This window comes from Ranitomeya variabilis, chromosome 2, assembly GCF_051348905.1.
Source record: "Ranitomeya variabilis isolate aRanVar5 chromosome 2, aRanVar5.hap1, whole genome shotgun sequence".
Lineage (NCBI taxonomy): Eukaryota > Metazoa > Chordata > Amphibia > Anura > Dendrobatidae > Ranitomeya > Ranitomeya variabilis.
In genome coordinates, this window is record NC_135233.1 from 87,112,999 (window position 1) to 87,138,019 (window position 25,021).

Consider the following 25,021-nt stretch of genomic DNA (forward strand, 5'->3'; position numbering starts at 1 on the left):
CTTATAGGGGGGAGGCTTCGCCATTTCGCGGTAAACTGGAGCAGAGTCACGCAGAATCAATGGGTCCTCCGCACTGTATCAGAGGGCTACAGTATAGAGTTCTACTCCCCTCCTCCAGACAGGTACATCGTACCCACGGTGGTTATGCAGGACTCTCCCATGCTAAAAGACTTAATGGACATGCTGTCCTCAAGAGTCATAATACCAGTACCACCGCTAGAGCTAGGCCAGGGACACTACTCTTCCCTGTTCTCCATAACAAAACCGTCCGGCGACTCACGCACAATCGTAAACCTGAAGCCTCTAAATGCCTGGGTCAGGTACAAGAGGTTTCGTATGGAGTCCATCCGTTCTGCAATCCTTATAGATCAGAACGCGGTAATGTGCACTCTCGATTTGAAGAGTGCCTATTATCAGGTTCCTGTCCACCATCTATCTCAGAGGCTTCTGAGGTTCGCGGTAGTCCTGCCGTCCGGGACCTGTCATTACCAGTTTCAGTGCCTGCCGTTTGGTCTTGCCTCAGCACCTCGTGTATTCACAAAGCTGGTGTCGGAGATTGTAGCGTTCCTAAGAAATCAGGGGATTGTTATAGTCCCGTATCTCGACGACTTTCTCCTGATAGCAAGAACACCAGATATCCTGTTGGACCACAGGAACCGAACCATCGCGGTATTGGAGCACTTGGGATGGATTATAAACTGGCAAAAATCAGACCTAATTCCGGAGCACAAGAAGGTCTTCCTGGGTGTCTGTCTAGATTCTGCAAACAGAATATCCTTACTACCCGAATCCAAGCTGGAGGCAATTCAGATTCACATCAGACTCCTACTAGAACGCAGAGTCTCGATAAGGATGGCTATGAGAGTGCTTGGCCTAATGACGGCATGCATACCATGTGTAAGATGGGCGCAGTTCCACTCAAGATCTCTACAGAGCCTAATCCTCTCCAAGTGGGACCGTCGTCAGTCTTCTCTAGACAATTCTTTACATCTACCAGATCCGGTACAAAGTTCCCTCCTGTGGTGGACAGACCCGGAGAAGCTAAGAACAGGAGTTCTATGGACTACCGACCCTTACGTAGTAGTTACTACAGATGCCAGCGCCTGGGGCTGGGGAGAATATTTCGCTGGGCAGAGAGGTCGATCCTTTCCATCTTGGCAATCCACCTAGAGGGCTCCCAGAACGTTGTAGCGGATTACCTGAGCAGAAGAAGAGTGTTTGCAACAGAGTGGGAACTCAACCAGGACATCTTTCAGGAGCTGTGCCGGCGTTGGGGCACTCCCAGTATAGACCTCTTCGCAAACAGGAGAAACTCGAAGGTCTCAAGGTTCTTCTCGCTGAACCCTCAAGATCTGCCGGAAGGGATAGATGGTCTAAGCCAGAGGTGGACGGAGCCCCTCTCGTATGCTTTCCCTCCTCTAGCTCTAATCCCGGCTGTTCTCAGGAAAATCAAGGAAGAACAGGCCCGAGTGATGTTGATAGTTCCATACTGGCCAAGAAGGAGTTGGTTCTCTCTACTGGTAGACCTGGCGATAGAAAGTCCAGTGGAGCTCCCTCACAGACCAGATGTAATCCACCAGGGCCCAGTGTACCATCCGGACCCAGAGAAGCTACATCTCTCAGCCTGGATCCTGAAAGGAACATCTTGAAGGCAAGAGGTTTGTCTGACCAGGTCATATCCACTATCAAGGCTAGCAGGAAGCCAGTCACGTCAGCAATCTACCTGAAGATTTTGGAGGCGTTTCTGTCTGGAGGGCGGCAGGTCCGAGGTTGCGGCAGGCACTCCCGACTTACCCAGAATTCTGGATTTTCTGCAAGCTGGGTTTGATAAAGGGCTTAGACCGAGTACATTGAAGGTGCAGATCTCAGCACTTAGCTCCTTTCTAGACTATCCCCTGGCAACACACCCTTGGATAGTTAGGTTTATCAGAGCCACCCAGAGGTTGCGTCCCACTATCAGACAATTATCTCCTCCTTGAGACCTTAAGGGTACCGTCACACATTGAAATTTTCATCGCTGCGACGGCACGATTCGTGACGTCGCAGCGATCGTATGGTTATCGCTCCAGCGTCGTAGACTGCGGTCACACGTTGCAATCACGGCGCTGGAGCGATGCCGAAGTCCCCGGGTAACCAGGGTAAACATCGGGTAACTAAGCGCAGGGCCGCGCTTAGTAACCCGATGTTTACCCTGGTTACAAGCGTAAACGTAAAAAAACAAACCGTACATACTCACCCGTCAGTGTCCTTCAGGTCCCTTGCCGTCTGCTTCCTGCTCTGAGTGCAGCCGTACAGTGAGAGCAGATCGCAGCACCGCTGCGCTCTGCTCTCACTTTCCGGCCGGCACTCAGAGCAGGAAGCAGACGGCAAGGGACCTGAAGGACACCGACGGGTGAGTATGTACGGTTTGTTTTTTTACGTTTACGCTTGTAACCAGGGTAAACATCGGGTTACTAAGCGCGGCCCTGTGCTTAGTTACCCGATGTTTACCCTGGTTACAAGCGAAGACATCGCTGGATCGCTGTCACACACAACGATCCAGCGATGTCAGCGGGTGATCAAGCGACGAAAGAAAGTTCCAAACGATCTGCTACGACGTACGATTCTCAGCAGGGTGTCTGATCGCAGTAGCGTGTCAGACACAGCGATATCGTAACGATATCGCTAGAACGTCACGAATCGTAGCGTCGTAGCGATGGAAATTTCAATGTGTGACGGTACCCTAACCTTGTCCTGAGATTCCTCTGCAAAAACAATTACGCCTCGGCAGATAACATGTCCATTTCAACCCTGACACGTAAAACGGCATTCCTAGTGGCGATCACCACGGCTAAGAGGGTGGGGGAAATTCAAGCCCTGTGCACTCGGGACCCGTACCTTCAAATTAGAGATGATAGTGTGGTCCTCAAACTAGATCCTTCATTTGTTCCAAAAGTGGGTACTCTAAAAAATAGGAATCAGGAGATAGTGCTTCCATCCTTTTGCTGTAACCCTTCCAATTCTAAAGAGGAAGCTCTGCATTCCTTGGATGTCAGACAGGCGGTCATCGACTACCTGTCAGCCACCAACCCATGGCGCATCGACCCAAACCTGTTTATTTAGTTCGCCGGTAAAAATAAGGGAAAAAAGGCCTCTAAGGCCTCCATTGCTCGCTGGATCACTTCTGTGATCTCTGAGGCTTATCAGTCGGAGGGCATCCCTCCTCCAAAAGGTCTTCATGCGCACTCCACTAGAGGGATGGCTACTTCCTGGGCCGAGAGGGCGGGCGCCTCTCTAGAGCAGATTTGTAAGGCCGCTACATGGGCTAGTGCGAACACCTTTTGCAAACATTATAAACTCGATGTTTTGTCCGGTCAACATACTGCATTCGGGAGAAAAGTTCTCCAAGCGGTAATCCCACCCTGAGGAGGTGCTTTGGTACTCTCCATAGTGCTGTCAGGATGACGTCCTGGAAAATAGGTATTTAAGCTTACCGTTAATTATGTTTCCAGGAGTCCATCCTGACAGCACGGGTAATTCCCTCCCTGTTAATATAACTATGTTTGATAACATGAGCCTGACATGTCTGTAGTATGTTCCTAACATATGATGTAATATGTTCATAATATATGTGATTATGTTCTTTTCTATTAAATATTATTTTTTGCATCTACCTTGAGGCGGTTCTTGTTACAACACTGAGGAATGGGGGTGGGACCGGACCTTTTGAACTCTCGTGTGTTTCCTGTCCCAGCAAGGGGGAGGAGGACGTCCTCCATAGTGCTGTCAGGATGGACTCCTGGAAACATAATTAACGGTAAGCTTAATACCTATTTTTGTATTGATCCCGAGTTGTAGTAGGTGTTAAAGGGTGGTCCGAAACCAACTAAATCTCTTATTTAATGGAATAATCTAGTCTTTTTTCTGATATACTTACATTAAAAACTCCCTATCTACTTTATTTTTTTTACCTCCTTACTGTTTGGGTTTGAGAAACCCCAGTGCATGCTGGGATACTCAAATAGGAAGGGGCAGAGGCTGCGGTCACTGCTGAAGCCTCTGCCCCCACCCTGAAGCAAAGCGTCATCGGTGACATCCATTTCAGGGGCTTTGCTAGTCCCTTCTCTACTGAGCGTGCGTCAGTTGTCAATTCCAACATACGCTTGTTACGATCTTGTTGTTGTGCAATATTCTTCTTAATGCACAGTGACAGTGCGCTCCCTCGCCGGGTCTGAGCTCTGCTCTACAACATACTGCATACAGAAAAACAACTGCCCACTTGACTCCTGAGAATGAGAAGTACCATAAATGAGATGCAAGCAATAATCCTTGTTACCTAGCATATTGCATTTTTCCAGCTCTATAAGATACTGTTTTAATTTCAGAGCCCATGTTCAGTGTGATTGGAGGTTAAGGTTACTCTGCAAAAGAAGGAAGCAGCTGCCTCTAAACAGTAAATTGAGCCTGTCACTACATTCTATAGGCAGGCTACCTTATAGAGCAGTTACAACATTAAGCCCAGTTGCTGTTTGTAGCCGCTCCTTCCTGCTGTTCCATCATACACAGGAATCCATCTTCCATTGCTCCATATATACATCCAGCATGATGTAAGGCAGCAGTTAGGCCGGGGTCATACAGCCGTATATTCTCTCATTCCAGAGAACTGGGACGATTATGCCGATTTCACTCTGATTGTCACCTTAGTGATCTGATTCTCTCATATGAGCGAGACCGCTAAATCATCTGGGTACTTTCGCAGTGGATCACTGGGAACGGAAGCTGCCGGCCGCATCGCGAAGAGCAGGACTGCTTCGGTGGATGCCGGAAGGTGAGAATAAAACGATTTTTTATTTTTTTTAACATATCTTTTTACTATTGATGCTGCATAGCCAGCATCAATAGTAAAAATTTAGTCCGGGATGGGGCGACACACTGGCACTGACTGGAGGAGAGTAGGGAAGGGCGAATTCGTGGCCGGACTGTGCCTGTCGCTGATTGGTCGCGGCCAGCCTCGAACAGTCAGCGACGCGTGATTTCCGTGACAGACAAACAGATGGAAGAATCACTTAGACAATTATATAGATAGATTGTTCTTGTAATGAATGTCTTGCTCGGAGCTACTTTTGGGAGTATGATTAAGATTCAACTGTGGAAATTGAAGTACCGTATATACTCGAGTATAAGCCGACCCCCCCCCCTAATTTTGCCACAAAAACGGAGAAAACTTATTGACTCGAGTATAAGCCTAGGGTGGGAAATGCAGCAGCTACCGGTAAATGTTAAAAATAGATACCAATAAAAGTAAAATTAAATGAGTCATCAGTAGGCTGTGTTTTTGAATATCCATATTGAATCAGGAGCCCCATATAATGCTCCATACACTTCATGATGGGCCCCATCAGATGCTCCATATTAAAATATACCCCATATAATGCTGCACAAAGGTTAATAATGGCCCCATAAGATGCTCCATAGAAACATTTGCCCCATACAATGCTGCATAAAGGTTGATTGCCCCATAAGATGCTCCGCACATTATGGCCCCATAAGATGCTCCGCACATTATGGCCCCATAAGATGCTCCGCACATTATGGCCCCATAAGATGCTCCGCACATTATGGCCCCATAAGATGCTCCGCACATTATGGCCCCATAAGATGCTCCGCACATTATGGCCCCATAAGATGCTCCGCACATTATGGCCCCATAAGATGCTCCGCACATTATGGCCCCATAAGATGCTCCGCACATTATGGCCCCATAAGATGCTCCGCACATTATGGCCCCATAAGATGCGGTGGTTAGGAGCAACACTGACATGACCTGGTGGTTAAATCAAAATAGGGGACAAGCTCTGAGTAGATGGTAACTATACTGACCGCAACCCTAATCCTAACACCAACACTAGAAATAGCCGTGGAGCGTTCCTATCTCTCCCTAGACGCCTCTTCACAGCCTAAGAACTAACTACCCCTAAAGATGAAACAGAAAAACTATCTTGCCTCAGAGAAATTTCCCCAAAGGAAATATAGCCCCCCACATGTATTGACTGTTAGTGAAGATGGAATTTACATACATAGAAATGAAAACAGACTTTAGCAAAGGAGGCCAAATCTAGTCTAGATAGACAGAAATGGGAAAGATACTGTGCGGTCAGTATTAAAAAACTAAAACTCCACGCAGATAATGCAAAAATGAACTCCACACCTACTCACGGTATGGAGGGGCAAATCTGCTTCCCAGAGCTTCCAGCTAGCCTGAATGAATCATAATGACAAGCTGGACAAAAGAAGCATAACATGAGTTGAACAATTCAGTCCAAAGCAAATGGACAAAAACAAGTACTAGCAAAAACTTATCTTTTGCTGAAATGGACAGTGTTATGATCCCAATGGCAGAGGATCTCTGATATTCCGGCAAGATAGCAAAACATAAATACTGCTCTAGGGAGGTGGAAACTGGGCTAACCGCATACCTGATCCTAACACAAACAACTAGAAGTAGCCGGTGAACGTGCCTACGTTGGTTCTAGACGTCTCGAGCCAGCCGGAGAACTGACTACCCCTAGAGAGAAAAAATAAGACCTCGCTTGCCTCCAGAGAAATTGAACCCCAAAGATATAGAAAGCCCCCAACAAATAATAACGGTGAGGCAAGAGGAAAACACACGTAGAGATGAACTAGATTCAGCAAAGTGAGGCCCAATAGTCTAAATAGCAGAAAATAGATAGTGGACTATGCGGTTAGCAGAAAACCCTACAAACATCCACGCTGAACATTCAAGAACCCCCACACCGACTGACGGTGTGGAGGGAGAATATCAGCCCCCTAGAGCTTCCAGCGAGTCAGAAAATCAAATGTAAAGCAAGCTGGACAAAAACACTGAATAATGCAAACGATCCAAATTGTACAAAAACAGACTTAGCTTTTCTTGCATGAGGCAGACTGAAAGGAATCCAGAGGAGACCAAATAGGTCTGGATACAACGATGCCAGGCAAGAGACTGAGTCTAGAGGAGACTCAAAAAGGAAACACCCGCTGCTAAACGACACAGCTTGAGCTCAGGCCTGCAACAAGACATACCTAACACAATACCGTTAGTGACCACCAGAGGGAGCCCAGAAACACAGTTCACAACAGTACCCCCCCCCTTGAGGAGGGGTCACCGAACCCTCACCAAGACCCCCAGGGCGATCAGGATGAGCAGCGTGAAAGGCATGAACCAAATCAGCCGCATGAACATCAGAGGCGACAACCCAGGAATTATCCTCCTGACCATAGCCTTTCCACTTAACTAAATACTGGAGTTTCCGTCTAGAGATACGAGAATCCATAATCTTCTCCACCACGTACTCCAACTCGCCCTCAACCAAAACCGGGGCAGGAGGCTCAACAGCAGGAACCATAGGCACCACGTACCGCCGCAACAAGGACCTATGGAACACATTATGAATAGCAAAAGACGCTGGAAGGTCCAAGCGAAAAGACACCGGGTTAAGGATTTCCAAAATCTTATAAGGACCGATAAAGCGAGGCTTGAACTTAGGAGAGGAGACTTTCAAAGGAACATGCCGAGAAGACAACCAAACCAAATCCCCAACACGAAGTCAGGGACCCACACCGCGGCGGCGGTTGGCAAAACGCTGGGCCTTGTCTTGTGACAATTTCAAATTGTCCACCACATGGTTCCAAATCCGCTGCAACCTATCCACCACAGAATCAACCCCAGGACAGTCAGAAGGTTCAACCTGACCCGAGGAGAAACGAGGATGAAAACCAGAGTTGCAGAAAAAGGGTGAAACCAAGGTGGCAGAACTAGCCCGATTATTAAGGGCAAACTCGGCCAGTGGCAAAAAGGTAACCCAGTCGTCCTGATCAGCAGAAACAAAACATCTCAAATAAGTCTCTAACGTCTGATTAGTTCGCTCGGTCTGGCCATTAGTCTGAGGATGAAAAGCCGACGAAAAAGACAAATCAATACCCATCTTAGCACAAAAGGATCGCCAGAATCTGGACACAAACTGGGATCCTCTGTCAGATACAATATTCTCAGGGATGCCATGCAAACGAACCACATTCTGAAAGAACAAAGGAACCAAATCAGAGGAGGAAGGCAACTTAGGCAAGGGCACCAAATGGACTATCTTAGAAAAAGGATCGCACACCACCCAGATGACAGACATCTTCCGAGATACCGGAAGATCCGAAATGAAGTCCATGGAAATGTGCGTCCAAGGCCTCTTTGGGATAGGCAAGGGCAAAAGCAACCCGCTGGCACGAGAACAGCAAGGCTTAGCCCGAGCACAAATCCCACAGGACTGCACAAAAGAACGCACATCCCGCGACAAGGAAGGCCACCAAAAGGACCTAGCCACCAAATCTCTGGTACCGAAAATCCCAGGATGTCCCGCCAACACCGAAGAATGAACCTCAGAAATAACTCTGCTGGTCCATCCATCAGGGACAAACAATCTCTCTGGTGGACAACGATCAGGCCTATCAGCCTGAAATTTTTGCAGCCCTCGTCGCAAATCTGGGGAAATGGCAGACAAAACCACTCCCTCTCTGAGAATACCAGCCGTCTCAGAGACTCCCGGAGAATCAGGCACAAAACTCCTAGAAAGTGCATCAGCCTTCACGTTCTTCGAACCAGGCAGGTACGAGACCACAAAGTCAAAACGGGAGAAAAACAACGACCAACGAGCCTGTCTAGGATTCAGGCGCTTGGCAGAGTCGAGGTAAATCAGATTTTTATGATCAGTCAAGACCACCACACGATGTCTAGCTCCCTCGAGCCAATGTCGCCACTCCTCAAATGCCCACTTCATGGCCAACAACTCCCGATTACCAACATCGTAGTTCCGCTCAGCAGGTGAAAATTTCCTTGAAAAGAAGGCGCATGGCTTCATCACGGAGCCATCAGAACTTTTTTGCGACAAAACAGCCCCTGCACCAATCTCAGAAGCATCAACTTCAACCTGGAAGGGAAGAGAGACATCCGGCTGGCACAAGACTGGCGCTGAAGTAAACCGACGCTTCAGCTCCCGAAAGGCCTCCACGGCCGCAGGAGACCAATTAGCAACATCAGAACCCTTCTTGGTCATATCCGTCAAAGGTTTAACCACGCTGGAGAAATTAGCGATAAAACGACAGTAAAAATTAGCAAAGCCCAAGAACTTCTGCAGGCTCTTAACAGACGTGGGCTGAGTCCAGTCATGAATGGCACGGACCTTAACTGGGTCCATCTCCACAGTAGAAGGGGAAAAAATAAAACCCAAAAAAGAAACCTTCTGTACCCCAAAGATACATTTTGAGCCCTTCACAAATAGAGCATTCTCCCGCAAAACCTGAAACACCATCCTGACCTGGTTCACATGGGACTCCCAATCATCAGAAAAAACCAAAATATCATCCAGATAAATAATCATAAATTTATCCAGATATTTCCGGAAGATGTCATGCATGAAGGACTGAAACACAGAAGGAGCATTAGATAATCCGAAAGGCATCACCAGGTACTCAAAATGACCCTCGGGCGTATTAAATGCCGTTTTCCATTCATCTCCCTGCTTTATGCGCACAAGGTTATACGCACCACAAAGATCTATCTTGGTGAACCAACTGGATCCCTTAATCCGAGCAAACAAATCAGACAACAATGGCAAAGGATACTGAAATTTAACCGTGATCTTATTCAGAAGACGATAATCAATACAAGGTCTCAGAGACCCGTCTTTCTTGCCCACAAAAAAGAATCCTGCACCAAGAGGGGACGAGGATGGGCGAATATGTCCCTTCTCCAAAGACTCCTTTATATAACTCCGCATCGCGGCATGCTCTGGCACAGATAAATTAAAGAGTCGTCCCTTAGGAAACTTACTACCAGGAATCAAATCTATAGCACAATCACAGTCCCTATGAGGAGGAAGGGCACTGGACCTGGCCTCATTAAATACATCCTGAAAGTCTGACAAAAACTCAGGGATCTCAGAAGGAGTAGAAGAAGCAATAGACACCAAGGGAGAATCGCCATGAATCCCCTGACACCCCCAACTAGACACAGTCATAGCTTTCCAATCTAAAACTGGATTATGGGCCTGTAACCATGGCAGACCCAAAACGACAACATCATGCATTTTATGCAGTACCAGAAAACGAATCACCTCCTGATGTACAGGAGTCATGCACATGGTCACCTGCGTCCAATACTGAGGTTTATTCTCTGCCAATGGCGTAGAATCAATTCCTCTAAGAGGAATAGGATTTTCCAAAGGCTCCAGGACAAAACCGCAGCGCTTGGCAAACGACAAATCCATCAGACTTAAAGCAGCACCAGAATCCACAAAAGCCATAACTGAGTAAGAAGATAATGAACAAATTAAAGTCACAGACAAAATAAACTTAGGCTGAAAAGTACCAATGGCGACAGGATTAACTTTTTTCTTTAAACGTTTAGAGCATGCTGAGATAACATGTGTTGAATCCCCACAGTAGAAACACAACCCATTTTGACGTCTATGATTTTGTCGCTCGGCTCTGGTCAGAATTCTGTCACATTGCATAGAATCAGGTGACCGTTCAGACAGCACCGCCAAAGGATTATCAGATTTGCGCTCCCGCAAACGTCGATCAAATTTGAATGGCTAGAGCCATTGAATCATTTAGACCTGTAGGGATAGGAAACCCCACCATCACATCTTTAATGGCTTCAGAAAGACCATTTCTGAAATTTGCGGCCAGTGCACACTCATTCCATTGAGTAAGCACGGACCATTTCTGAAATTTTTGGCAATATACCTCAGCTTCGTCCTGACCCTGAGAGATGACCAGCAACATTTTTTCAGCCTGATTTTCAAGATTAGGCTCCTCATAAAGCAAACCAAGTGCCAGAAAAAACGCATCAACATTCACCAATGCAGGATCTCCTGGCGCCAGAGAGAAGGCCCAATCTTGAGGGTCGCCGCGCAAAAAGGAAATAACAATCCTAACTTGCTGAGCTGAATCACCAGAGGAACGAGGTTTCAGAGACTGAAACAATTTGCAATTATTCCTAAAATTCAGGAACTTAGATCTATCTCCAAAAAACGGCTCAGGAATAGGTATTTTTGGTTCAGACATAGGGCTATGGATAACAAAATCCTGAATGCTTTGCACCCTAGCAGCAAGCTGATCCACACTAGAAGTCAAAGTCTGGACATTCATATCTGCAGCAGAGTTTCAGCCACTCAGAGAAAAAGGGGATGGAAGAAGCTAGGCAAACTGCAGCAAAAAAAAACAAACAAAAAAAACCCCAAAAAACTCAGAACTTCTTTTTAATCCCGCTTCTGCGATTCATTAAACATTTTCTTTAGGCCTGGCATTCTGTTATGATCCCAATGGCAGAGGATCTCTGATATTCCGGCAAGATAGCAAAATATAAATACTGCTCTAGGGAGGTGGAAACTGGGCTAACCGCATACCTGATCCTAACACAAACAACTAGAAGTAGCCGGTGAACGTGCCTACGTTGGTTCTAGACGTCTCGAGCCAGCCGGAGAACTGACTACCCCTAGAGAGAAAAAATAAGACTTCGCTTGCCTCCAGAGAAATTGAACCCCAAAGATATAGAAAGCCCCCAACAAATAATAACGGTGAGGCAAGAGGAAAACACAAACGTAGAGATGAACTAGATTCAGCAAAGTGAGGCCCAATAGTCTAAATAGCAGAAAATAGATAGTGGACTATGCGGTTAGCAGAAAACCCTACAAAACATCCACGCTGAACATTCAAGAACCCCCACACCGACTGACGGTGTGGAGGGAGAATATCAGCCCCCTAGAGCTTCCAGCGAGTCAGAAAATCAAATGTAAAGCAAGCTGGACAAAAACACTGAATAATGCAAACGATCCAAATTGTACAAAATAGACTTAGCTTTTCTTGCATGAGGCAGACTGAAAGGAATCCGGAGGAGACCAAATAGGTCTGGATACAACGATGCCAGGCAAGAGACTGAGTCCAGAGGAGACTCAAAAAGGAAACACCCGCTGCTAAACGACACAGCTGGAGCTCAGGCCTGCAACAAGACATACCTAACACAATACCGTTAGTGACCACCAGAGGGAGCCCAGAAACACAGTTCACAACAGGTCAGGCCATGAGGAATATCCGAGGAGAGAAACTGGATCTAACCCAGAGACATTGACAGCTGGCATGAACTGAAGTCCAAAGCCAGGTTAAATAGCAGAATGAGCAGAGGCGATAAGTGAACGCAGCTGCTAAGACTAAATTCAAGAAGCAGCAGTTCCACTTACAACCATCAGAGGGAACCCAAGGGCAGAACTCACAAAAGTGCTATTCACAACAGTGAGGAGGAATAGTGAGGAGGGGTCACCGAACCCTCACCAGAGCCCCCAGGGCGATCAGGACGAGCCAAGTGAAAAGCACGAACCAGATCGGCAGCATGGGCATCGGAGGCAAACACCCAAGAATTATCCTCCTGGCCATAACCCTTCCATTTAACCAGATACTGAAGCTTACGCCTTGAAAAGCGAGAATCCAAAATCTTCTCCACCACATATTCCAGCTCCCCCTCAACCAACACCGGAGCAGGAGGATCAACGGAGGGAACCATAAGCGCCACATATCTCCGCAACAAGGATCTATGGAACACGTTATGAATGGAAAAAGAAGCTGGAAGGGCCAAACGAAAAGATACCGGATTGATAATTTCAGAAATCTTATAAGGACCAATAAAACGAGGCTTGAACTTAAGGGAAGAAACCTTCATAGGAACATGACGAGAAGATAACCAGACTAAGTCCCCAACACGAAGCCGGGGACCAACACACCGACGCCGGTTAGCAAAACGTTGAGCCTTTTCCTGAGACAACGTCAAATTGTCCACCACATGAGTCCAAATCTGCTGCAACCTGTCCACCACAGAATCCACACCAGGACAGTCAGAAGGCTCAACCTGCCCTGAAGAAAAACGAGGATGAAAACCAAAGTTACAAAAGAAAGGTGAAACCAAGGTAGCAGAACTAGCCCGATTATTAAGGGCAAACTCGGCCAACGGCAAGAAGGTCACCCAATCATCCTGATCAGCAGACACAAAGTATCTCAAATAAGTTTCCAAGGTCTGATTGGTTCGCTCCGTTTGGCCATTTGTCCGAGGATGAAATGCTGAAGAAAAAGACAAATCAATGCCCATTCTAGCACAAAAGGATCGCCAAAACCTAGAAACAAACTGGGAACCTCTGTCAGACACAATATTCTCCGGAATGCCATGCAAACGAACCACATGCTGAAAAAATAATGGAACCAAATCAGAGGAGGAAGGCAATTTAGGCAAAGGTACCAAATGGACCATCTTAGAAAACCGGTCACACACCACCCAGATGACAGACATCTTCTGAGACACAGGAAGCTCAGAAATAAAATCCATGGAAATATGCGTCCAGGGCCTCTCAGGGATGGGCAAGGGCAAAAGCAAGCCACTGGCACGAGAACAGCAAGGCTTGGCTCGAGCACAAGTCCCACAGGACTGCACAAAAGAACGCACATCCCGCGACAAGGAAGGCCACCAAAAGGACCTAGCAACCAAATCTCTGGTACCAAAAATCCCAGGATGACCAGCCAACACCGAGCAATGAACCTCAGAAATTACCTTGCTAGTCCATCTATCTGGAACAAACAGTTTCCCCACTGGACAGCGGTCAGGTCTATCCGCCTGAAACGCCCGAAGCACCCCCCGCAAATCAGGGGAGATGGCAGAGAGAATCACCCCCTCCTTGAGAATACCAGCCGGCTCAAGGACTCCCGGAGAATCAGGCAAAAAACTCCTAGAAAGGGCATCAGCCTTCACATTCTTAGATCCCGGAAGATACGAGACCACAAAGTCAAAACGGGTGAAAAACAGAGACCATCGAGCCTGTCTAGGGTTCAACCGCTTGGGAGACTCGAGGTAAATCAAATTCTTATGATCGGTCAAGACCACAACCCGATGCTTGGCTCCCTCAAGCCAATGTCGCCACTCCTCAAATGCCCACTTCATAGCCAACAATTCCCGATTGCCGACATCATAATTACGCTCAGCAGGCGAAAACTTTCTAGAGAAGAAAGCACATGGTTTCATAGCAGAGCCATCAGAACCTCTCTGAGACAAAACAGCCCCTGCCCCAATCTCAGAAGCGTCAACCTCAACCTGAAAAGGGAGAGAAACATCTGGCTGACGCAACACAGGGGCAGAAGTAAAACGACGTTTAAGCTCCTGAAAGGCCTCAACAGCCGCAGAGGACCAATTCATCACATCAGCGCCTTTCTTCGTCAAATCGGTCAAAGGCGTAACCACACTGGAAAAATTAGCAATGAAGCGGCGATAAAAATTAGCAAAGCCCAAAAATTTCTGAAGGCTCTTCACAGACGTGGGTTGAGTCCAATTATGAATGGCTTGAACCTTAACAGGGTCCATTTCAATAGCCGAGGGAGAAAAAATGAAACCCAAAAAAGAAACCTTCTGAACTCCAAAGAGGCACTTAGACCCCTTAACAAATAAAGCATTATCACGAAGGATCTGAAACACCATCCTGACCTGTTTCACATGAGACTCCCAGTCATCGGAAAAAAACAAAATATCATCCAAATATACAATCATGAATTTATCCAGATAATTCCGGAAGATATCATGCATAAAGGACTGGAACACAGATGGGGCATTAGAGAGTCCGAATGGCATCACAAGGTATTTGAAATGGCCTTCGGGCGTATTAAATGCTGTCTTCCATTCATCACCCTGTTTAATGCGCACAAGATTATACGCCCCTCGAAGGTCAATTTTAGTAAACCAACTAGCCCCCTTAATCCGAGCAAACAAATCATATAGCAACGGTAAAGGGTACTGAAATTTGACCGTGATCTTATTGAGAAGGCGATAATCTATACAAGGTCTCAGGGAGCCATCCTTCTTGGCAACAAAAAAGAGCCCCGCTCCCAACGGTGATGAAGACGGGCGAATATGCCCCTTCTCCAAAGACTCCTTTACATAACTCCGCATAGCGGCATGCTCTGGCACAGACAGATTGAAAAGTCGGCCCTTAGGGAACTTAAAGCCAGGAATCAAATTAATAGCACAATCACAGTCCCTATGAGGAGGAAGGGAATTGGACTTGGGCTCATTAAATATATCCTGGAAATCCGACAAAAACTCAGGAACTTCAGAAGAAGGGGAAGAGGAAATCGACATTAAAGGAACATCGCTATGTATTCCTTGACAACCCCAACTAGTCACAGACATAGATTTCCAATCCAGAACCGGATTGTGTACCTGTAACCATGGAAAACCCAGCACAACAACATCATGCAAATTATGCAACACCAAAGAACGAATATTTTCCTGATGTGCTGGAGCCATGTTCATGGTTAACTGTGTCCAGTACTGAGGTTTATTCTTGGCCAATGGTGTAGCATCAATCCCCCTCAAGGGAATAGGGCTCTGCAAAGGCTCCAAGGAGAAACCACAGCATTTGGCAAATTCTAAGTCCATTAAGTTCAGGGCAGCTCCTGAATCCACAAATGCCATAACAGAAAAGGACTACAATGAGCAAATCAGAGTAATAGACAGGAGAAATTTAGGCTGTACAGTACTAATGGTAACAGACCTGGCGACCCTCTCAGTACGCTTTGGACAGTCAGAAATAGCATGAGTAGAGTCACCACAGTAAAAACACAGCCCATTCTGACGTCTGAATTTCTGCCATTCCGCTCTAGTCAAAATCCTATCACATTGCATAGGTTCAGGACTCTGCCCAGAGGACACTGCCATATGGTGCACCACCTTGCGCTCGCGCAAGCGTCGATCATTCTGAATGGCCAAAGACATTGACTCGTTCAAACCAGCAGGCGTGGGAAACCCCACCATAACATCTTTAAGGGCTTCAGAAAGACCCTTTCTGAAAATCGCCGCCAGAGCATCCTCATTCCAGTTTGTGAGCACAGACCACTTTCTAAATTTCTGGCAATAGACTTCTGCTGCTTCCTGACCCTGGCACAGAGCTAGCAAGGTCTTTTCTGCCTGGTCTACAGAATTAGGTTCGTCATACAGCAATCCGAGCGCCTGGAAAAATGCGTCTACATTAAGTAATGCAGGATTTCCTGGCTCAAGGGAGAATGCCCAGTCCTGCGGGTCGCCACGTAGCAGAGAAATGACAATCTTCACCTGCTGAATGGGGTCACCAGAGGAACTGGGTCTCAGAGCAAAAAACAACCTGCAGTTATTTTTGAAGTTCAAAAATTTAGATCTATCCTCGGCAAACAAATCAGGAATAGGAATTCTAGGCTCCAAAACCGGAGTCTGGACAACAAAATCTTGAATACTCTGTACCCTTGCAGCGAGCTGATCCACTCGCAGGGACAGACCCTGAACCTCCATGTCAGCACCAGAATCCAGAACCACCCAGAGATTAAGGGGCAAAAAAAGACAAAACAAACTGCAAAGGAAAAAAAAATGACTCAGAACTTTCTTTTCCCTCTTTTGAAATGCATTTAACACATTGTGGCCAGCTGTACTGTTATGACCTGGTGGTTAAGGAACAACATAGATATGACCTGGTGGTTAGGAGCAACACAGATATGACCTGGTGGTTAGGAGCAACACAAATATGACCTGGTGGTTAGGAGCAACACAAATACGACCTGGTGGCTAAGGAGCCACACTGACATGACCTGGTGGTTAAATCAAAATAGGGGACAAACTCTGAGTAGATGGTAACTATACTGACCGCAACCCTAATCCTAATGCCAACACTAGAAATAGCCGTGGAGCGTTCCTATCTTCCTAGACGCCTCTTCACAGCCTAAGAACTAACTACCCCTAAAGATGAAACAGAAAAACTATCTTGCCTCAGAGAAATTTCCCCAAAGGAAATATAGCCCCCCACATGTATTGACTGTTAGTGAAGATGGAATTTACATACATAGAAATGAAAACAGACTTTAGCAAAGGAGGCAAAATCTAGTCTAGATAGACAGAAATGGGAAAGATACTGTGCGGTCAGTATTAAAAAACTAAAACTCCACGCAGATAATGCAAAAATGAACTCCACACCGACTCACGGTATGGAGGGGCAAATCTGCTTCCCAGAGCTTCCAGCTAGCCTGAATGAATCATAATGACAAGCTGGACAAAAGAAGCATAACATGAGTTGAAAAATTCAGTCCAAAGCAAATGGACAAAAACAAGTACTAGCAAAAACTTATCTTTTGCTGAAATGGACAGGCCATGAGGAATATCCGAGGAGAGAAACTGGATCTAACCCAGAGACATTGACAGCTGGCATGAACTGAAGTCCAAAGCCAGGTTAAATAGCAGAATGAGCAGAGGCGATAAGTGAACGCAGCTGCTAAGGCTAAATTCAAGAAGCAGCAGTTCCACTTACAACCATCAGAGGGAACCCAAGGGCAGAACTCACAAAAGTGCTATTCACAACAGCTCCGTACATTAGGGGCCCCATAAGATGCTCCATACATTATGGCCCCATAAGATGCTCCATACATTATGGCTCCATAAGATGCTCCATACATTAGGGGCCCCATAAGATGCTCCACACATTATGGCCCCATGAGATGCTCCATACATTATGGCCCCATGAGATGCTCCATACATTATGGCTCCATAAGATGCTCCATACATTGTGGCCCCATGAGATGCTCCACACATTGCGGCCCCATACGATGCTCCATACATTTGCCCTATTTGGTGTTGCTGTGATTAAAAAAAAAAAAAAATCACATACTCACCTCTCTTCGCTCAGGCCCCCGGCACTTGCGATAGTCACCTTCCTCGTTCCATCGCGTCATCGCGCCCTCTGACCTGAACAGTCACAGACAGAGGACGGAAGACAGAGCAGCGCGCAGCGATGAAACAAGGAAGGTAACTATCGCGCAATGCTCACCTCCCCTGATATACTCACCTGCTCCCGGCGCGGTCCCTGGCAGCGTCTCACTGTCACATGGTCTCCGGGAGCCGGGGGCATCTTCCTGTGTTCAGTGGTCACATACCGCTCATTCCCGTAATGAATATGCGTGCATATTCATTACTGTAATGAGCCGTACCACGTGACCGCTGAACACAGGAAGATGCCGCCGGCTCCCGGAGACCATGTGACAGTGAGACGCTGCCAGGGACCGCGCCGGGAGCAGGTGAGTATGTGACAGCCGCCGATCCCCCTCACCCGCCGACCCCACGCTGACACTGACTCGAGTATAAGCCGAGAGGGTCACTTTCAGCCCAAAAAAGTGGGCTGAAAGTCTCGGCTTATACTCGAGTATATACGGTACATTGTTTTCTTTTGTGCCTTTTCTCCTCTCCCCTAAAGTCGCACAAATTGTTTTATCTCGGAGATGTACATTCATAATACAAAGGGCAGATTGCAGAGATGTTAAAGCCTTCGGAGACATTTAATTATGTTGTGCTCATCGGCCCTTACAGCATCATAGAAAAAGAAATCTCACTTTCAAAGCTTGTTGATTATATTTTGCAAACAGATTTGATTTGGGTCACTCAACAATTTATAGTGGTAGTGGAAATCTGCAGGTTACTGCCATCAGTCACTGCTGACCCATTACTAGTCGGAGAAGGGCTGAAGACCGGGCAGCATTCTGCTACTTCTGATTGTTGGAAGTTGTAAATTTACAGCATCTTCATGAGTTTGGTAACACAAATGTGATAGAACTGTTATGTGCGGTCTTTACAGTTTGTCCGCTACACAGGTATGAAATATTAATACTGGGTATGCTGTAAATATCTTCTACCCCAACTACAGTTTCCTAAACCATGAGCGGCATTAGCCCAACAGACCTAGACAAGATCTGTGTTTCCTACAGCTGTATATAAATTGGCTACTAAGATCATCCTGGGACCGTTTGCTGTGAGAGGGGAGGAGAGGGCTGCCTGACTCGCAGTCCAGTCACAAGGGTCTTATAAAGACCACAAATGTTTAAAACACTAGGAAGGATTGAAGAACGGGAAGGAAGAACTACTGAATCTCTGCTTTGGGTGGAGATTACCGTAAAGGGGTGGTCCAGTCAAAACCAATAAGTCTGCAGTCTCTCTTTGCGCACGCCAGTTTCAGATCGGGGAACTCGTACATATCCCAGGCAAGTGGGTACGGTCTTGCTCCCCATACAGTTGTAGGGAGCAAGGTTGCGCCCACTCGTCTACCACGCCCTATATCCGTCCGCGTCAGTGGTCGGGGAGCGGCGTCGGCTCTATTAAGTCGTAACCATGGATACCTAAGCTACTCCAAGTCCCTGCCCAAGGAGTACGCAAAATAGAATCAGTAGAACTGTACTACATTTCTAATTGGAGGTATTTTCTAATATTGCTATTAGTACACCCAACTACATATTTTGATAGGATCTTTTTGATGGGAATACCTCTTTAACTCTTCTCCTGAAATGTAACACTCAGCCAATCAGGAGAGGCTGGGCTCCATGGAAATGAGCTGTACACTATAAAAGATCAGATCTCTCATTGCTGGGGAATGACAGCAGATAGAACAAGCAAGTCAATTACAAACTTGCTTATTTCCATGCTGCCAAACTAAAACCATTTAAGAACTTGAGACTACTCCTTTTATATTGGGTGCAGTGGACATGTTTCTTCGTGTTCCATAAAGAACATTAATTTAGGCATGGCTTGGCACAATGTCCTGCAGATGGCATGCCTTGGGTTACTGCTGTTCATTTACTTTTAAAGAACTAAAATAAACATTAAAAGGCCAATAGCAAAAAATAAAAGTAGAAAATGAATGGTTTCTGTTGGCATGGCTTGTCTCATTGTGATTGCATTCGTTTTGCAGATGAATAACCACTATAGGTTTCTGGCAGTAAAGCTGTTAGGCCAGTTCCAGAAGTGCTCAGTCTTTACTATAAAATCTACTACTACCCCAAATCTGTCCAGACGGGATTTATAATGCGGCACTGGGGACAGATCAGCTTTTATGTCTCTGAACATTAATGATAATACAGATGACTTATATACTCATGTCAGTCATCTGTGTTATATTGTATTCCTGTTTAATGGAAAAGAACAATAGTTCTAAAAACAAAAAAAAAATACTAATAAAATAGGTGATTGTAATATGCTATGTGGGTATCATTTTTGGGTATATTTCTATTTTAGTTATTTTCACGGTGTTCTCTTGTAGAAGGAGTTATTTGCTAATTGATGAATGGCTGTTGCTGCCATCTGATGTCAGCCCCCACGGCACTGTATTGTTTGCTAACATGCTAATGACACGTTGACCTAACTTGTTAAAACAATGAGCCCCTGAGACCTTCTCCCTCCTGACCTGTGAATGAGGAGGGAGACTTAAAATATCAGGGAGGTGAGACACAGATCAGTCCTGTGTGGAATAATGATGTGTTCACAGCATCTCAGAGAGAAAGAAGCATATATGGACTATGCTATCCTCTGTCTGCTGGAATGTTGGACTTTTATCCTGTTACTGAACTGCATTCGTGTTCTGGACTATTTTTTTTATTCTTTGTGTGGTGGATCGTATGTGGACCTTTCGTATTTTTGCCTAAATAAAGGTCTTGGAGTTGCTCACTATTCCCTTGCTCTGTTGATTGTGTGTTACCGGAGTAGGACCCCTGTGACAGTGATAAAATATATATTTACATATTAATGGGAAATTGTCGCTTGAAAAAGTGCTGTTAACCTGCAGATATGGGGTTCTTGTGCAGGCTAATAGGGTTATTAACCTGCCTGGTGTTGGCACTTAGACCCCTGATGCCTCTTGGTAGTGTTCAGGTTTCAGTTCTGGGGGGCAGCCTCAACGCGTGCTCAGTCATCGCTCTCTATAGAGAGCGGCGGCTGTAACTCTGTCCCCAGCTCTGACTGAAAGCTCATTCTGCATTAGGGCCGGCTGTCAGTCAGTACCGAGGGCGCAGTTACAGCAGGAGTCAGATGCGAATGACTCGGTAAGAGCCTTCATGTGCTGGAGACTGGAGGAAGATTTCTGGCTTGAGGAATGCCACGAATCCACCCATTTTGAGAACGCTAAAAAGGCACAACATTTTTCGACTTTTCAAAGCAATTTTCACCGGAATTTGCGTTGATGAATCGGCGATGTGTAAATGAATGTGATAAATGTATGATCAAAAGGGTCTAAACCACTGTGATCCTAGCTGACTTTTAGAAGGAGAGCCTTATAAATCAGTAGTGCGCATGCTTAACCACCACTGCCTTCCCTGTGTACGGGAGAGGTGGTCATGCATGCGCACTACCCCCTCCATTGTTGGGGCCGGTAGATGTCTCATCAGTCTATACCCTCGCAGTCTATACAATTATCGCCTATTCTGTGTGTTTGTGCTTTTGCTTGTGTAGGTTTTCTCATCACACTCTGGATTCTTTTATACTGATAGGTTATTTGGTTTTTCATGCTGTTAACCCAAGAGGGAAAGTAGGCTGCATGTGAATGTGCTGCAGAATGCGGTGGCACTTTATCTAATATGTAAAGCTGAATGTGTGTATGTGTGTATGTGTGTATGTATGTATGTGTGTATGTCCGGGATTGGCATCTGAACCGTCGCAGCTACAGCCACAAAATTTTGCACAGTCACACGTCTGGACCCCGAGAGCGTCAAAGCTATGTTGTGAGGTGAAATTTTAACCCCGCGCTTTCCAATTCACCAAACAATTTTGCCCCTATCTACATAATGGGGAAAAAGTGAAAGGAAAAGTGTTGGAGGCGTTGCAGCTACAGGCACAAAATTTTGCACAGTCACACGTCTGGACCCCGAGAGCGTCAAAGCTATGTTGTGAGGTGAAATTTTAACCCCGCGCTTTCCAATTCACCAAACAATTTTGCCCCTATCTACATAATGGGGAAAAAATGAAAGGAAAAGTGTTGGAGGCAAATTGACAGCTGCCAGATGTGAATAAGGGGGACTTAAAGAATAAGAGCGATGGCGCCAAAGAGTATATACTGTACAGTTGCTAAGGTGGGGCCCCGACATGGGATAATCACCACACCACCACGGGGATATGAACACACACACACAAAATGCGCCACACACTACCACGTGCTCGAACACATATACCACCCTCAGCGCACATTTCACCACACATACACCAACCTCGCCACATAAAAGTCGAAACACAAAAGTCGCCGCTCAAAACTCGCCACGCACAAAACTCTCCACATGCAAAACTCGCCACACGTGCAAAACTCACCTCATGGAAAACTCGCCACACGCAAAACTTGCATACGCGGAAAAATTGCCACATGCACAAAAGTTGCAACACATGCTAAAGTTGCCTCACACAAAACTTGCACATACTCAAAAGGCACCACACATAAAACTCGCCATGCGCAAAACTTGCTGCACACAACTTGCTACACTAACCTGTCACATGCAACTCGACACACAAAAAGTTGCTACACGCATGTCGCCACACGCAACTCAACACACACAACTTGACACACGAAACTCGCCCTAAAACACACACAAGTCTGGTATTATCCTTCAAAAATAAAAATCTGATTAATAAGTAGACAAACTACAAGAGCAACAAATGTACCATATAGGAATCCGGCAGCTGTCAGTCACATGACCAGTCTATTATGTGTATGTGTGAGCTAATATATACTGCCAGGGGGTGGGCTTACTGTTGGCTGGGGATTTATCAGGCTGCCAATAGCAACCAATCACAGCTCAGCTTCTATTTTGCTACAGTTAATTAATCTGAGCTCTGATTGGTTAATATAGGCAACAAAGACATTCTCAGTATAACAAAGCTAATATATGTTGTGAAATTCTTCTATTAGCTTAGTTTTTGCCTTTTAATAATAATTACATTTCTATCTATTTGTTTTGTGGTTTTTGTGTGCAGAATAAATTTTTGTTATCACATTCTATTTTGCTAACAGCAGTCATTAACCCGGGCGAAGCCGGGTAGTACAGCTAGTAGACTAATAAAACAATGTATTATTGCATTAAGAATGCTTTGTGTCTCATTTCAGCTTTGCTCCATGGAGCCCGGCATGTCAGCAAATGAAACCTGAGTGGGAAGATTTTGCAAGGAGAAGTCCTGTCCTTGATATAAATGTGGCAAAGGTGGATGTGACTGAAGAGCCAGGTACAGTCATGCTCTCGTACAGTAATGCATATTTTACAGTGCCAGCAAAGTCTGAGATTTCAGGAATGCACACAGCTTGGTTTTTTTTAGTCATCAGGGCTTTGTGCTTTGCATGTTTTTCTATACAGTGAAGAATGTCACTTTTTTCAGCGTATGTCAGCATTTTTGACCCATTGAAATGAATGGGTGGTGACAAAAACGCACTAAACGGGCACCAAGAACGCAGGTATCAAGTCTTTTTTTTTTTTTTTTTTTTTGTGCCAAGACCTGATTCTATAGAATAGGACTTTTTTTTCATCACTAAACTTTATCCGCATGTACAAGAGACAAATCTAGCATGCCGAAACCGCAACAAAAACGCAAGAAAAACCAAGGAACACATGCTTCTTTCTTGCCAAGAGATCAGGTTTTTCTGCAGAAAAAAAATGCTAAAGAAACGCCTAGTGTGAACGTACCATTATAGTTGCTTGCAGAACTACGATGCCAAGGATACTACATCTGCCCCATGTAATGTCTAGCGCTGGCTACTTTATTCTTGTAACTAGATGGTGGCCCGATTCTAACACATCGGGTATTCTAGAATATGTATGCGTAGTGTATAGCACAGCCCACGTAGTATATTGCGCAGCCCACGCAGTACATTGCGCAGCCCACGCAGTACATTACGCAGCCCATGTAGTACATTGCGCAGCCCACGTAGTACATTGCGCAGCCCACGTAGTACATTGCGCAGCCCACGTAGTACATTGCGCAGCCCACGTAGTACATTGCGCAGCCCACGTAGTACATTGCGCAGCCCACGTAGTACATTGCGCAGCCCACGTAGTACATTGCGCAGCCCACGTAGTATATTGTGCAGGCCACGTTGTATATTGTGCAGGCCACGTTGCATATTGCGCAGCCCACGTATATAGCAATGTGGGCATGATATCCCTGTTAAAAAAAAAAAAAATTAAAATTAAAATAAAAAATAGTTATATACTCGCCTTCCGTTGGCGCCTGGATCCAGGAAGCTTTACCGACGCTTGGCATCCACCGAAGCTCCGCCGAGCCGCTGGCGCCAGCCGCCATCTTCCTTTCCCAGGATGTATTGTGAAATTACCCAGAAGACTTAGCGGTCTCGCGAGACCGCTAAGTCTTCTGGGTAATTTTGCAATACATCGCCGGGAACGGAAGATGGCGGCCGGCGCCAGCGGCTCAGCGAACTACGGAGGGTGAGTATAGCAGGTTTTTTGTTTTTTTAAATTATTTTTAACATTACATTTTTTTACTATTGATGCCGCATAGGCAGCTTCAATAGTAAAAAATTGGGGACACACGGGGTTAATAGCGGCGGTTATGGAGTGCGTTACCACGGCATAACGCGCTCTGTTACCGCTGGCTTTATCCCTGTGTGAACGGTGACCGGACAGCGTATGTGGGCGCCGGGCAGTGAGTGCGGGGAGTAAGAAGCGGCCATTTTCTTCCGGACTGTGCGCGTCGCTGATTGGTTGTGGCAATCGTCGTGGGCGTTTTGCCACGACCAATCAGCGACTTGGATTCCATGACAGACAGAGGCCGCGACCAATGAATATCAGTGACAGACAGAAGGACAGACAGAAAGACGGAAGTGACCCTTAGACAATTATATAGTAGATGTGCCATGGTGGCCCAACAGCCCCCTCTCTGGATTAATGCAGATCTGTTAGCAGATTTCTCACTACAAACTACATATATTATTAAAATAGATTTTCTTTTACACCTGATGAGGCTGGTGTTCTTACTTTGAAAATCCATGTTAGACTGGCTGATTAATCCATTGTGAAATGTTAATCTTAGTCTCCGCCCACTCAGCCTGATTGATAGCTCCCTACTGTCCCTCCTCCCTGCAGCTGTGGAGATTTCACAATGCTCAGTACAAGCTGCAACTATCAGTGAGGC

The 25,021-nt window shown here is 46.0% G+C and overlaps 1 protein-coding gene across 3 annotated transcripts in view; it reads left to right on the forward strand.

The window, feature by feature from the left end:
* The window catches only part of LOC143804498 (thioredoxin-related transmembrane protein 1-like), a 133,523-nt gene that overhangs the window by 37,067 nt on the left and 71,435 nt on the right, over positions 1 to 25,021 (forward strand). For all 3 annotated transcript variants that reach the window (XM_077282641.1, XM_077282639.1, XM_077282642.1), the window contains one exon: positions 22,986 to 23,101. In XM_077282641.1, coding sequence (XP_077138756.1) covers positions 22,986 to 23,101 — 116 coding nt within the window. The remainder of the gene's footprint in view (positions 1 to 22,985; positions 23,102 to 25,021) is intronic.